The 16,337-nt window shown below is 35.7% G+C and overlaps 1 protein-coding gene across 5 annotated transcripts in view; it reads right to left on the bottom strand.

The window, feature by feature from the left end:
- Tfdp2 (transcription factor Dp-2) overlaps positions 1-16,337 on the bottom strand; it is a 160,756-nt gene that overhangs the window by 131,646 nt on the left and 12,773 nt on the right. For 2 of the 5 annotated variants that reach the window (XM_048794190.1, XM_015486982.2), the window contains exons 2-3: positions 6,863-6,892; positions 2,729-2,829 (exon numbers count right to left, since the gene is read on the bottom strand). In XM_048794190.1, the coding sequence (XP_048650147.1) occupies positions 2,729-2,743 (15 nt within the window). In that variant the 5' untranslated portion in view covers positions 2,744-2,829; positions 6,863-6,892. Of the gene's footprint in view, positions 1-2,728; positions 2,830-5,602; positions 5,626-6,862; positions 6,893-16,337 lie in introns of those variants that run through there. The other 3 variants (XM_015486981.2, XM_048794199.1, XM_048794197.1) reach the window with 3 other exon arrangements.

Below are 16,337 nucleotides of genomic sequence, written 5' to 3'. Positions count from 1 at the left end.
GCACTGGGTTTGGTTCTCAGCACCACACATGAATAATAAAATAAATAAATAAAGGTATACCAACAACTAAAAAAAAATTTAAAACGAAATTAAGACATAAATAAGTACATTAATATAAGTATACTGATGCTTCCATAAAGGGCAACGTCTTCCACACCTGAGTCACTTCTCATCACTGTGAGACACAAGTGATCACTCTTTTTGAAAAATTTTTTTCACTTGCTTCCCAAATCACCAGAATATTCTTTATTTCTTCCTATCTTTGATACCATTCTCTGAATCTCCTCTGATGCTTCTCATTCTCCCCATCTTTATGTTGGATAACACTGTGCTCACACATGGTCGTCATGTACTCTCCTTTCATGCACTCACTGTGTAATCTCACATGGTCCCATTGCTTTAAAATAATTTTAATATGAAATAACTCCAAAATTTTACCTTCAGCCACAAGCATTCCTCTACCTAGGCAATATCCAACTGCCTAGCCAATATCTCCACTGGATGTTTTTAGGTTTCTCAAAATTAGTATGTTAAAACAGAACTCTGAGTTTGCCACAAGATCCTGCACCTCCCCAAGAGATCCTCTTCTCATTAAGCAGCATGGCCATTACTGTGACATAAGCCAAATACCAAGAAGTCTCCTTTAACCTCTTAATTGGTGCCATATCTTAATTAATCAATCCTGATGGCTGACCCTTAATGATAATGAAGCAAAATCTGTATCTATTTAAAGTTACTAAAGCACATTAGAAATATGTTAAGGTTCTGGAATTATAACCCAAAATTAGAAAAGAAAGATAAGAGACCCCCCCAGTGCACGCCTGAAACCACAAGTTGTAGCAAACCCTATATATGCTGTTTTTTTCCCTATATATACATACCTATGATAAAGCTTAATTTATTAATTAGGTACAGCAAGATATTAACAACAATAACAATAAAATAGAGTAATTATAACAATACACTATAATAAAAGTATATGAGATGGTCTCACTCTTTCTTTCCAAATATCTTAAAAGAAGCACTTTACAGCTTCTCTTTTGTATATCTGAATTACCAGCATAGCTACTCTTGTACTTTGGGGCTACCTGAAAGCAAATACTGTAATACTGCAATAGTTAATCTGTTAACTGACAAGGCTATTCAGTGGCCAATAGCAGGCAATACATGCAGCATGCATAAGCTGGATGAAGGGATGAGTCACATCCCAGGCAGAAGGACAGTGAAAGGTTTCAGCATACTACCCAGAACACAGCACAATTTAGGACTTATGAATTATTTATTTATGAAATTTTCGATTCAATATTTTTAGACCATGGAGGTAGGGGGAACCCTACTATAAGGTATTACAAGGTAATAAGGGTTTGTTTGTTAATGTTATTCTTTGGATGTATAATGGGTAATTAGAACTATTTGTCTGACTCACAAGAAGCCCTGTATGATGTCTCCTCATACTGTGGTGGGCTCCTAGCAGCCATTTTACACAATATTACATTTGCTTCTCCCAGTCCCAACTAACTAAGCCACTAGTGGATGTCAGACTCAAGCTTCCCAAGGAGTCTGAAACTGAAGCTGCCTTCCTTCACACCTCTCACTGTGAACTGGCTGGTTCCTTAACATGCAGACAGAGATGCTGAGAGGGGCTGGCTGGGGAACTAAGGAAGATAGTCTTCAGAAGAGGAGAGGGAGGGAGAAATGAAGCAGATGCACAGTACCAAAAATAAAGATGGAAAGCAAACACTGCTTTAATGCCTGGGAGATTGCTAATTTCTGGGCCTGTATCTTTCTGAAGGCCTAACTAACTTCCTATTCTCGAATTCCTTGAGGCAACCCTGCATCCTATCTTTTTATCTAATCCCAGTCAAACATTCCTACATAATACTCTGGGAATGGTAAAGAAGTCATAACAAGGTTATTTCCCTATATGTTTCACTGTTTATTAAGGCATAATCCTTCACAATAACTGGAAACAAACATCTGAATGGGAAACAAACTCCAAAATGACAGCTTGAAACAAAGGGGAAAAATGAATAATTTATCCAAAACATTTTAAAGTCTAGTGTTCCTTCAGGAATCACCTGAGGAAGTTAGCAATATTCTTCTCAACAACATCTGAGCACACACATTTCCTTGAGTAAATATGAAAAAAAAAAAAAAAAAAAGCTTAGCCAGCTGCAGTGGTGCACACCTATAATCCCAGCAACCCGGGAGGCAGAGGCAAGAGGACTGCAAGTTCAAGGCCAGCCTCAGCAACTTAGCGAGATTCAATCTCAAAAAAATAAAAAGGACAAGGGTGTCACTTAGTGGTTAAGCACAACTGGGTTCAATCCCAGACCAAAAAAGAAAGAAAAAAAGAAAAAGAAAGAAGAAATATGTTAAAGCAAGAAGTGACTTGTTCAATAAGGCCAAATAACTCTCTAGCAAGTTCCAAAACAAACTTATTTTAGTCCCCAAAAGAAAAGGGAGAGAGGTGACTTTATGGAAATAGCAATTTTGTAGTTATTGAGGTGAAACAATTTGGTACCAATGTATAAAAATATCATCATGTTCCTCAGAGTACTCAATAGCACTGAAGTTTATTTTATTTCATTCATTATATAAACAAAAACAATTATAAATCCATGCAAGGAAATTGAATTAATTAACCAGAACAGTGAAAAAATATGCACAGGAAAAAGTACAGGTCATTTTAAAAATCACTTACATTAAAAAATTTACAAATACTTACATTTTTTGCCGTCATGTCAAACTATTTAAGATTCTGTAAAGCCATTTAAAAAATCAAAAACAAAAAACCTTCATCTTCAATTAATTCTTTAAAAGAATATCCTGTTAAAGGGAAAAAAAGGAACAGTAATGTAGTAATAATAATAATAGGCAACACTTATGTCATATTTACTATGTGACATGCATTGGTCTCTAAGTGGAATGTCTAAGGAATTGTCACAACAGCACTATGAGATATATACCATTTAATTCCCATTTTACACCTAAAAACTAGGGTTTAGAGCAGTTAAGTAATCTGATCAAGATAACCAACAAGTGACATACCCTGAGCTCTGATATATTATAGTATGTTCCTTTAGCTAATCCACTGAAAGAAATACCAGGGCTTCATAGAGAAATGGTTAAATTCAGAACAAGGCAGAAACTGTACAAAATAAACTTAAAACGTCTTATTGTGCCTGAAGTAAAGAAGGGCTCAAAAGAAGCCAGGCACAGTGGTACACATCTATAATCCCAGCTACTTGTGAGTCTTAGGCAGGAGGACTACTACAAGGACTTAGACTTTGTCTCTAAAAAAAATTTTTTTTAATGGCTGGGGATACAGTTCAGTGGTATAGCACTTGCCTAGCATGCAGAAGGCCCTGCGTTCAATCCCCAGTAATGTTAAAAAAAAAAAGAGGGGGGGGCTTCAGGGACCACCTGAGGAAGTTAGCAATATTCTTCTCAACACAATCTAAGATTGTGTCTCAGAAGTAGAGCACTAGCCTAGCATGTTGGGGCCCTGGGTTTGATCCTCAGCACCACATATATAAAGATATTGTGTCCACCTATAACCAGAAAATTAAAAATTAATAAAAATAATAATGGAAAAAAGACAGAGGGAGGGAGTGGGCAGGGTGGGGAGACAGAGACAGATGGAGACATGTAAATCATACATAGGAGCCAGTTTAAAGGGTATAGAACTGAACGATTTGGGTCACCAGAGCACCAAAATATATAAGGATAGTAACAGATTATAAATCCAATGACAAAAATAATAATCCAAGATCATTACAGATGAGGGAGAAAGAAAAGCTCTTCTTTGCAGTAATATAAATATAAATGAACGATGCAGTCAGTTAACTCTCCATTCTGATGGCTAGTAACAAATAAAGCAATAAATGGTAAAGCTAGTCAGTGGAAGCATGATGAAAACAGGATATTTACATATTTATATAATCTTGAAAAAAAACACCTATTAATTCAAACTTTCTAGTGAAGAAACCTGGCACATACTGCTTTAGTCAAGAAATCAAAGTCACCAAATGATAACCAATGGGACAAGCCATCTGGTCTCTTCAAGTGCACTGAGACGGATATCATTTCTGAGTTGTTTCTGGCCAAAATGCAAAATCTAGATCTAATCATAAGGAAAAATCAGGGAAATCCAACTTGAAGGACATTCTACAAGATAGTGGTCCTAATTCTGCAAAAGTATTAGTGTCATGAAAGGGAAAGGAAGGCTGAGAAACATTTCAGATTTTAAAAGACTAAAAAAGCACATGAAAAATAAATTTTGAGTGATCTCAAATGCATACTGGATCAGATAAATGATTTCTGTAAAGACAATTATTGGGTAATTGAAGACAATACGGGCACAGACTGGATGGTAGTATGGTTTCAACATTTCCTTTCCTGATTTTGATCAATGAGCAGTGAGGTTTTGAATATCTTTTTTTCTCAGAAAAACATATTAAAATATTTAAGAGGGATGGGTATAACTTACCCTCAAATAATGAAACAAATATGATATGGATATACAGAGGAAGTAAGAATAATAAAGCACATATGGAAAATTGTTTACATAATTGTTACATTTGGGGAATCTGAACAAAGGGTATTCAGGAGTTTTCTGCCCTACTTTTACAACTTTCATTTTTGAATTATTTAAAAACAAAGTCAAAGATCATAAATAATGGGAACTGGAAGAAATGGGGGCTACAAATGTCTCCTTTATATGCTGCAATTTGAATCTACAAGTAAAATGGAAACAGAAGAAAAATAAGTTTTTTTTTACTTTTCAACATAATACAGTTTGTAATTTTTCAATAGCAAAGAAAACAAACTGCCCAGTGAAGCATGTAGGCCTACAATCCCCAGTTACTGAGGAGGCTGATGCAATATCACAAGTTCTAGGTTATCTTGTGCAATTTGGCAAGACTCTACCTCAAAATGAAAATTGAAAAGGACCAGGATGTTGCTCAGTGGTAAAATGCCCCTGGTTTCAGTCCCCACTACCCAAATAGATAAATAAATTTAAATTTGATAAATAATAAAACACAAGTTCCTGATGACTCATTTACCAAACTACATTACATGTTTGACCCAAGAATTTAAAGGCGAAGGGCTGGGGTTGTGGCTCAGTGGTAGAGCGCTTGCCTGGGCAATAGGTTCGATCCTCAGCACCACATAAAAAATCAATAAATAAAATAAAAGTATTGTGTCCATCTAAAACTAAAAATACTTTTTTTAAAAAAAGAATTTAAAGGCTAACATATAAGTATTATATTTTGAAGATTAATGTTTTAAACAAATTGATGTAATGTCTATATAGAAATCTATGCCTATTAGGTATGAAACATCTCTTTAAGTACAAATCTATAAAAAGTTGTCCTCATATGTGACCACCAAGGAAGTTGCAACAAATTTCACGGGGAATACATATATACAGATTATAGTATCTGGTCACATATAATTAAATTAGGAGTCACTATTAAAAATTATTTAAAATCATATATGTAGAAAATAAAATTATTAAACATTCCATGAATTTGTAATATCTAGAACTGAATGACAGTGAAAATAAAAAATATTTATAAAAACATGTGATATCTACCTTTTTATTCAATAAGCCACCAATTTTAAAACTTAAAAAGTAGAAACTCAAAAAAGATGGAAAGAATGTGCATAAAAATAATGAAATAGAAAAAAATCAATTAACAAGCTGTTTCTAAGTCTCCTGCTTAAAGTTAGACATTTAATAAAGTCACAATGTAGTAGAATGAAAAGATCATGGACTTGGGCTCAACCTCAGCTCTGACACTTAGTGTAAGATCTTAACTTCTTGTATCTCCATCTGAAAAAAAAAGAATACTATGTGTTTCAGAGTCGTGTTAGGAGTAAACTGGATATCATTTATTAAAAGTAAAAATCATCACATCTACCAAGTCAAAGTGTCAAATACCCTCCAGTTTATACATTAAATACTGGGAGCACTTCTAACCACAAAAAAAGCTTAATCTAAAAAATTTAAGATTATTTTATGACCTACTGAAATACAATTACAACAAAAAACAATGAACTCTTTCCCTCTTAAATACGGTTTGAACATGTGAAAATTTTAATGCATATATCCAAGGTAGATACTATTCTCTAACCATTATCATTTTTCCCTTGTTTCTTAAAAAGTTGAAGGTGGCAATGTATCCAGCTAAATGTGCTACATTCTCATCCTAGATGAGCTGACCATATAACATATAATTCTGGCCAATGAAATACAAGCCTTGTTGAGTTGAATACCACACATCTAGCTACTAGGTTTCTCCTGTTCCCTTCTCCTCATTTCTTTGGGCTCAGAGAACAGCTGTAATGGCATCTGCTTTATTTCTGAATTCACTCAGTATGAAATTTCTTAAAGATTGTGCTGTTGAGTGGCACTGTGCTATGCATACAAATAAAAAGAAATTAAGAGTATAAGTATTTCAGTACACAACAGTAAGAGGCTACCTGGTGCTGGGGATGTAGCTCAGTGGTAGAGAGCAAACAAAAGGCCCTGGGAGGGAGAAAAAGGAAGGAAGGAAGGCAGGCAGGCAGGCAAGCAGGGAAAGGGGAAAGGATAAAGGGAGGGAAAGAGGAAAGACAGATGGGAACTAATTTAAAAAAAGAAAAAAAGAAGAGGGGAAAAAAGAGGCTACCTATAAAACTACTGCATAGCCACATTAATGAGCTTGACAGAACAAAGTGCAATTTTGTTTGGTATTCCCTATGTATCTCCTTACCAGATAGAGATCAGCAAAAACTAGAACCTCTAAATGCTGCCTAAATGATAAAGGTTTGAAATACTGCCAAAGTACATGGATTAATTGAGCAAATTTACCTTAATATCTCTGTGTCTCAATTTCTTTATCTGCAAAACAGTAATAGTACATTTGTTTAATTGCATGAATCAATACATGTAAAATTTCTAGGTCACTACCTAATACAAGGTAAGCAATCAGGGAAGAAAATTAGTTCACTGATTTCCTGCAACAAATTAAGGCTTCCTCCTCCAAAATAAATAATATATAATTCTCACACAGTAGAAGTGAAAAATAACTATAACATAAATGGAATTTCAAAACAGGGAGGAAAAAAGGGAAAAATTTTAATTGTAGTTAAAAAAGATGACTCAACTAAAATTAACAACGGTAGGCAATAGTCATTCATTCATTTACTTATCCAGCAAATACTAAACAGCCACTTAAGTACAAGGAACTAATCCAAACACTGGGAACAGCGTAGTGGATGAGAGAGTCTATTATCAACAAACCTTCAAATGTAATTGTTTTATCTTACATCCCTCACTCCAAAATGCACAAAGGTAACATTAATGAAATAAAATTACACTTAGATAAACATTATAAAAAGAAATGATTGTAATAGAGACTTCTTTCATTCAATTAAAAATCAAGACATATGCTTTATTGGCTTTGAGCAAAAGTTTAACCTTTTAATTAAAATACACTTTTTAATAAAAAACACTTTTAAAACTTTTGTATTTTCTTTATGAATTATTTGTAAATGTGTAATACATGTCTTAAACCTTCAAAAATGTCTACAAAGTAAATAAAAGAAGCAGGGAATGTTTCAAGAAGTTGCCATCTTTGGCAGTACTGACGATTCTGAGATAAATCAGTCATGCAGCACTGATGCATTATGTTTATCCAGACTCAACAATTGCACAGTTCTTCCTGCCACCAAGGTCTTTTGCTAGTTAAAAAAATAAATAAATAAATAAGTAGGATTTCTTCTTCCAGCTTCATGAACACATTATGTCAAGCTCAAAAAGTCAATCTTTTGACCCCACCATCTGCCATGATCTCTTGTCAGTTTCAGACAATGCAACCCCACAGATGGTCTCAAAATGCAAGTCCTTCGCCATTCCAATCACAATTTCATAGCTCTAACTACCAAGCCTTTTAAAATGATCTACCAATAAAAAATAAATATATATACTTATATATATTATATATATTTACTTATATATGTCTGTGTGTGTGTGTGTATATATATAGAGAGAGAGAGAAAGAGCGAGAGAGAGAGAGAGAAAGAGAGAGAGAGAGGGAGAAGAAAGCAAAAATAATTACAAATAAATCTGTAGAATTAAGCAGTAATATCACTTGAATCGGGGCTTATAGACTTTTTTGATCCTGAAAATAAAAGAGGCTACAAAAAATTAAAATTTCAGAAAAGGCAGCATATTTAAATAACAAACATTACTAATTTTATAAACCTGCTTATTATTCAAAGTTTATAAAATACACAAAATAAGGGATTTGGGGTGTAGCTCAATGTTAGAGCATTTGTCTAGCACATGGGAGGCTCTGGATTGTATCCCCAGCACCACAAAACAACAAAACAAAAAATAATAAAGCAAAAAGAAACTATTAGTCATATTGGGAGTATAATCCAGTGGCAGAGTACATGTTTAACACATGCAAGGCTCTGAGTTGTTGAATCCCCAGCATTAAACTAAATGAAAGGGCTGGGATTGTGGCTTAGCAGCAGAGTTCTCGCCTAGCATGTGCGGGGGCCCTGGGTTCGATCCTCAGCACCACATATAAATAAATGAATGGAATAAAGGAATTGTGTCCAACTACAACTAAAAATAAAATAAAAAAACAAATACCAGCCATAAGCCCACCCATAAGAGGCAATCACGGTAACTGGCACAAAGTCCTTCAGCACTCTAATGTACTTCTTTTTTTTCCACCGTAGTACTGGGGATTAAATCAGGAGTGCATTGCCATTGAGCTACATTCCCACCCCACCTCTATTTTTGAGACAGGGTCTTGCTAAATCATCCAGGCTGGCCTTGAACTTGTGATCCTCCTGCTTTAGCCTCCCAAGAAGTTGGGATTACAGGTATGCCCCACTGCATTCAACACTTTTTTTTTAAATTTGTTCTAGTTATTTATACATTCCATTTTGACACATTGTTCACAAATGGAGCAAAATCAACTTTTGATATATTGTATTACAAGATATTTCCATAGACGGTGATAGTAAGTAGCTTTCTAGGCACTCTCCCAAGTACTTCACATGTATGATATCATATACTTCTCACCACATGTCTATCAGAAAAGTATTATTACTGTTTTTATTTTACAAAAGATAAAATTTTTAGAGGGATCCAAGATGGTGAACTGGAGGGAGACTGCATTGCTTATTGCTCTGAGACTCAGGATTCAAGCAGAGCAACTACTGTTTCTCTGCAAGGCAGCCCTAAATGCCCACTGATTCCCCTGCTGTTTACTCCCTATTAGCCTACTGTCTACCAGCATATTGCCTGCCTTTTGAGCACAGATCCCTTGCTGACTGCTGCCTACTGTCTGCCATTTGCTCATTTGACCACCTCTTGCCTGCCCATCATGCGCTGCCCATGTCCACCTGCAGATAGCCCACCAATAGCCTGCAGATTGCCCACAGGCCACCAGCAGATCACCTGCTACCCACTAGTCCATTGTCACAGTACCCGTGGGTTTGGTTACACGTGGCTACTGCCATCTTGAAACACTAACCAGGGCCTGCAGGTTTGCTGCCTCCACAGCCATCTCCTCCGGGTGCAGCCACCTCAGTCTGGGGACACCAGCCAAGGCCTAGAGATATACTGTCGGGGTACCTGCAGATCTGCTTGTACCTGAGGTCTTCCTGCTAGGTGTGCTAGTGGCCACTATCTAGCTGCCTCTCTGCAGGGTCTCTCCATTGTGTGAGCAGCTCTCTAGTGGTCTCCCTGCAAGTCAAAAAGGCATTGAAATCTGGGGATTGCAGCAAGGCAGAGCCTGGGGAATCTGAAGCCCAGGTTTGTCAGATTGCAGCTGGGTTTGTGCGGGCCAGTCTGGATCTAGGCCAGTCTGGATCCAGCAAGCTGGTAGAAAGCAGGAGACTAGGGGCAGTTCCAGGAGCAGGGTGGCCCAGGTTAGAGAAACTGGAGAAAACAGGACTCTCTCCAGCACACAACAGAAAGGGCCAGCTATAACTGCAAGGGGTGGGAAGACTGAAAGAGAGTGTGAGAGCATCTTGCTATAGGCTCACCCACCCAACTGCTCTGGCACCTAGTAGAGCCACCATCAATCTTCAGACAACCCCACTTATCAGTAAAAAAGGAAAGCTGAGAAAATTTTTGAAAGCCAATGGAAGCTATCATTCAATTTCCTAATGAGAATTTCCTTTTTTTTTTTCTTTGCCCTCTCTCTCATATCTCTACCATCTTTGAATCCAAATATTTTTCATGCATCAATTTATTGAAATGGGATGTCTGAATAGCATATTATAGTTTTGTTGTGTATCCTTATTTTTACTTTTTTTTAATCTGTATATATTTTTTCTCTCACCTATCTGTCTCCCTGGATTCTCTTTCTTATTTCTCTGATAATAACAACCAACCCCTATTAATTCCTCCCTCACTCTTATGATAAATTTTTTTCCTCTACCTTCTCTCCTTCTCCCTCATAAACATCACATCTCACAGTACTTGTGTTCCCTCACTGAACATCATTAGAAACGATAAATCCTTTTGGCAAACTTACTGTTATTATATTATAGACAATAACTGAACACATCGTTTCTGTTTACTGTAACAAAACTGTAGATTCCTTAATAGGAGTTATTTGGTTTAAGGTTGTATACTGTTTGCATTCGGTGCTGTTACTTTGGTCTCTCCCTTAAATAAAGCTGAGGTAGTGGAAGCCTTTAGGGACACTATAAGACTATAGGGTAGAAACTACCGCCTCAGATCTATACCACTAGATAAGACACACAAACAACATGAAAAAACCAGGGAACAAAGCCCCTACTGTTCTAACAATAGACTGACCCCCCCACCATAAACAAAATAGATCTTCCAAATAAAAATTAAACAAAGAAACTATAGAGCTAAATAATACAATCAATGATTTAGACTTAACAGACATATATAGAGTATCTCATCAATCATCAAGGGAATACACTTTCTTCTCAACAGCACATGGATCCTTCTGTAAAATAGACCATATGTTTTGCCACAAAGCAACTCTCACCAAATACAACAAAATAGAGATATCACCCTGCATTCTATCAGATCATAATAGCTGGAAGTAGAAATTAATGATAAAATAAAAAATAGAAGCCACTCTCAACACTTAGAAACTAAATAGCGTACTCTTGAATGAACAATGGATAGCAGAAGACATCAGGGAAGAGATAAATTCTTAGAGGTAAATGAGAACACTGATACAACATCAAAATCTTGGGCTGGGGATATAACTCAGTTGGTAGAGTGCTTGCCTCACATGCACAAGGCCCTGGGTCCAATCGCCAGCACCACCAAAAAATAAACAAATAAATCTCTGGGACACTATGAAGGCAAAGCTAAGAGGAAAGTTCATTGCATGGAGTTCATTCATCAAAAGTATAAAAAGTCAAAAATAGGGGCTGGGGCTGTACCTCAGGAGTAGAGCATTTGCCTTGCATGGGTGAGGTACTGGGTGCGATCCTCAGCACCACATAAAAATAAATAAATAAAATAAAGGTCCATCTACAACTAAAAAAATATTCTTAAAAGAAGTCAACAAATAAATGATCTAACAGTACATCTCAAAGCTCTAGAAAAACAAATCAACACCAAAAGGAGTAGAAGACAGGATATAAATAAAATCAGCGCTGAAATCAATGAAATTAAAACAAAAGAAACAACTGAAAAAACTGACAAAACAAAAAACTGGTTCTTTGAAAAAATAAAATAAAATTGATAAACCGTTAGCCACGTTAATGAAGAGAAGGAGACAGAAAACTCAAATTACTAAAATTCGTGATGAAAAAGGAAATACCACAGAAGACACTATTGAAATACAGAAGATAATCAGAAACTATTTGAAACTGTATACTCCAATAAAATAGAAAATCTAAAAGACATCGACAGATTTCTAAAGACACTCAAACTGAATCAGGAGGACATACACAAGTTAAACAGATCAATTTCAAGCAATGAAACAGAAAATGCCATCAAAAATCAAGACCAGACGGATTCTCGGCTGCATTCTACAAGACCTTCAAAGAAGAACTAATACTAATACTCCTCAAATCATTCCACAAAATAGAAAAGGAGAGAACCTTTCCAAACTCATTCTGTGAGACTAGTATCACCCTGATACCAAAACCAGACAAAGACACATTAAGAAAACTTCAGACCAACATCCCTGAGGAACATAGATGCAAAAATTCTCAATGAAATTCTGGCAAATCGCATACAAAAACACATTTAAAAGATAGTGCATCACAATCAAGTGGCATTCATCCCAGGTATGCAGGGTTAGTTCAACATACAGAAATCAATAAACATAATACATCACATCAACAGACTTAAAGACAAAAATCATACAATCATCCCAAAACAGGCAGAAAAAGCATTTCACAAAATACAGCACCTCTTCATGTTCAAAACACTAGAAAAACTACGTATAATAGGAACATACCTCAACATTGTAAAAGCTATCTATGCAAAGCTCAAGGCCAACATCATTCTAAATGGAGAAAACATTCCCTCTAAAAACTGGAACAAAATAAGGTTTTCCTTGAAAACCTAGCCAGAGCAATCAGACAGACAATATAAATTAAAGGGATACAAATAGAAAAAGAACTCAAAGTATCACTATTTGACAAGGACATGATTCTGTATTTAAAGGATCCAAAAAATTCCACCAGAAAACTTCTAGTTCTAGTTCTATGAAGTGGGGGGGCTGGGGATATGGCTCAAGTAGTAGCGCGCTCACCTAGCATGCATGAGGCACTGGGTTCGATCCTCAGCACCACATAAAAATAAAATAAAGATATTGTGTCCACCTAAAGCTAAAAAATAAATAATAAAAAAAAACTTCTAGTGGAATTTTTCAGCAAAGTAGCAGAATATAAAATCAATAGCAATAAATCAAATGCATTTCTATACATAAGCAATGAATTCACTGCAATAAAATTAGAAAAACTACCCCCATTCAAAATAGCCTTAAAAAAATAAATAAACTACTTGGGAATCAATCTAACAAAAGAGGTGAAAGACTTCTACAATGAAAACTACAAAACACTAAAGAAAGAAACTGGAGAAGACCTTAGAAGATGGAAAGATCTCCCATGCTCTTGGATAGGCAGAATTAACATTGTCAAAATGGCCATACTACCTAAGGCATTATACAGATTTAATGCAATAAAAATGCATTCCTATTAAAATCCCAATGACATTCTTCAGAGAAATAGAAATGGCAATCATGAAATTCATTTGGAAAAACAAGAGACCCAGAAGAGCCAAAGCAATTACTACAGAGCAACAGTAACAAAACTAGACATGTGGACCAATGGTACAGAATAGAAGACACAGAGACAAATCCACACAGATACAGTTATCTCATACCAGACAAAGGTGCCAAAAACATACATTTGGAAGAAAGATATCGGAGTATTCTACTACTCAGCTACCTTCCCAGCCCTCTTTATTTTGAGACAAGCCTCGCTAAATTGCTGAGGCTGGCCTCAAACTTGTGATCTTCCTGTCTTGGCCTCACAAGTGGCTGGGATTAAAAAGAGGTATGCACCACCATGCCCACTGCATTCTAATTCTTTAAAAACCAGTAATATCAGCAATATTTTATAATTCTTTCATAACTGAAAAGCTCTCTCATTCCTTCACTATACCAGGTAAATTTATATTCACTATCAATAATCCACTTATCTAGCAATCAAACTACCTTAACCAAATGGAACAACACTCTAAGCTTAAAAAAAAAAAAAAGTCCCCAGTGTGCTCAAATTAACTTTCACCAAACCCAAGCACTAATAACGGGAGTCCTCAAGCCTTATTTCATCTTCTTGATTTCATTTAACATAAGACTAAGAATGTCAATTTGCTTAACTTGAAAACTAGAAGTTTCAGACCAGAAGTCAATCATACTCAAAAGAAAGGATGAGGTAATAGGGAACAAATGGAGCCAAGTACAGTGGCACACACCCAGAAGCCCAGGAGGCTGAGACAGGAGGATCACAAGTTCAAAGCCAGCCTCAGCAAAAGCAGGTACTAAGCAACTCAGTGCTGTCTCTAAATAAAATACAAAATGGGGTTGGGGAAATGGCTCAGTGGTCAAGTGCCCCTGAGTTCAATCCCCAGTACCCCCAGAAAATAATAATAATTGGGAACATATGGGCTGGGTGCTGTTGTCAATGAGCATATTAACAAAGCAACTGTCCACTAGAAGCTTAATACTAAAGGGCAATTACACATGGAGTTAAAGTTCATCCAGTAAATTCTCTAAACTAGGATTCCCCCCTCATTCCTAGATAAAACTCAATTATTGAAATGGATTATTGACATATTCCTATACATGCTTGTACATAACACCTAAACAATACTTTCATTTCAAACACATTGTCAATATTTATTATTTGTTCTTGATTATTAAGAACAAGTTCCCAAGAAAATAACCATTTCTGCCCCTATCCAAAGAATCAACATCAGATGAGATCATTCAAATTTAAAACAAAATCGCATTCCAAAATCCTGCCAAGAGCCTAACTGAAAAGTTCTTTTATCAAGCAGTACATGCCAAAGTTTAAACCATGAATTCATTTATGCACAATGACTACATGGATTAGATCACCTGTTGCACATAAGCTGCTTAGCAAACTCTAATTTCCAGATCAACACAGCTTTGGATTAGCAGCACAACTGTTAAGACTTATTCTTATTTGATCCATCACAACAGGTTTGATGAGTGTTTAAAATAGCATTTTTGTGTTAATATAAGTTTATAGACAATGTACTGTACAAAGGATTATGCAAGCATGGTGTTCAATTTACCAAAGAAAAGAAAAGGAGACAAAAATGGAGCACTCAAAAGGAAGCAATTTGGGACGGGGAGTGGATAGATGTAGCTAAGTGGTAGAAGGCTTGGCAACCATGCATGAGGCCCTGAGATGGATCCCCAGCACCACTACAGCAATATTTTATGAAGAAAACATCACAAGTTCTAATTCTAATATGAACACCACTGTAGTCACAAAAGTGCCTAATCTATGTTCAAATGAAAATAAAATAAGTTTTATAAACAGCATCATCTTAAGAGTTATTTAATAAGTATTTCCCCAAAGTAACTGTACAGAATAGTTACCTCCATTTTACAGGAGGGAAAACTGAACCAGATGACAGGTTTCAATAACCTATCCTTCATACCGAACCAAAGCTTACAATAAAGTTTAGATAAATGAGATGTTACCATATATATGTTCCATGTCATTAAAAGTTTTAAACATTTTCCATCTTAAAGTTATTTAAGAAGGGCTGCGGTTGTGGCTCAATGGTAGAGCACTTGCCTAGCATGTGCAAGGCACTGGGTTTGATCTTTGGCACCACATAAAAATTAATAAATAAAATAAAGGTATAAAAAGTGAAAAAAAGTAATTTAATTTTTTAAACACTTAAAGGATGTTTGTGATATTTGCAAATGTTTAAGAATATATATTGAGTGTTAAATAGCATAAAAAGATTTAAAGGAAACATGGGAAAATGGCAAAGAAAAGGAACACTCGTTTTACTTGCAGCACTTGATTTTTTTTTTTCCATGTAATATTTACTGAAATTCTAAAACAGTCAAAACCACCGATTCACATGACAGAATATGATGAAGGTGTGAAATCTGTACTAACCAAAGGTTAATGGTAAAAACTGTCATCAATTTTCTCAAATGTTAAGCAGTGAAAAGGGGAACAATTGGGGCTGGGGATGTGGCTCAAGCGGTAGTGCGCTTGCCTGGCATGCGTGCTGCCTGGGTTCGATCCTCAGCACCACATACAAACAAGGATGTTGTGTCCGCCAAAAACTGAAAAATAAATATTAAAAAATTCTCTCTCTCTCTCTCTCTCTCTCTCTCAAAAAAAAAATTAAAAAAAAAAAAGAAAAGGGGAACAATTAACAAATTCACTGTAAAATAACCCAAATTTATAGAAAAGATCAAAAAAGGAAAGGAAAATCATTCTAAATCCTATCACTGAGAGAAAAACCTAATGTTATTTGTACATATACTTTCAGGTACATGTACATGCACAGATGTATACTTATATGTAAATGTAACATTTATATAAAAGGTACATAAGCAAGTCATACATTCTATTAATGCCAACTTGATTCAAGATATCCTATAGCAGAGGCCTCCATAATAAAGAATTGCATATTTCAAAAATTCTTCCAATAAAAAAAATTTTAAGGGCTGGGATATAGTTCAGAGGAAGAACACTTGCCTAGCGTATGCAAGGCCCTTTGTCCAATCCCCAGTACCAAAAAAAAAAAAAAAAGA

This window comes from Marmota marmota, unplaced genomic scaffold, assembly GCF_001458135.2.
Source record: "Marmota marmota marmota unplaced genomic scaffold, marMar, whole genome shotgun sequence".
Classification (NCBI taxonomy): domain Eukaryota; kingdom Metazoa; phylum Chordata; class Mammalia; order Rodentia; family Sciuridae; genus Marmota; species Marmota marmota.
Note: the sequence above shows the minus strand (reverse complement) of the source record. Positions and strands in the feature narration are given on the sequence as shown.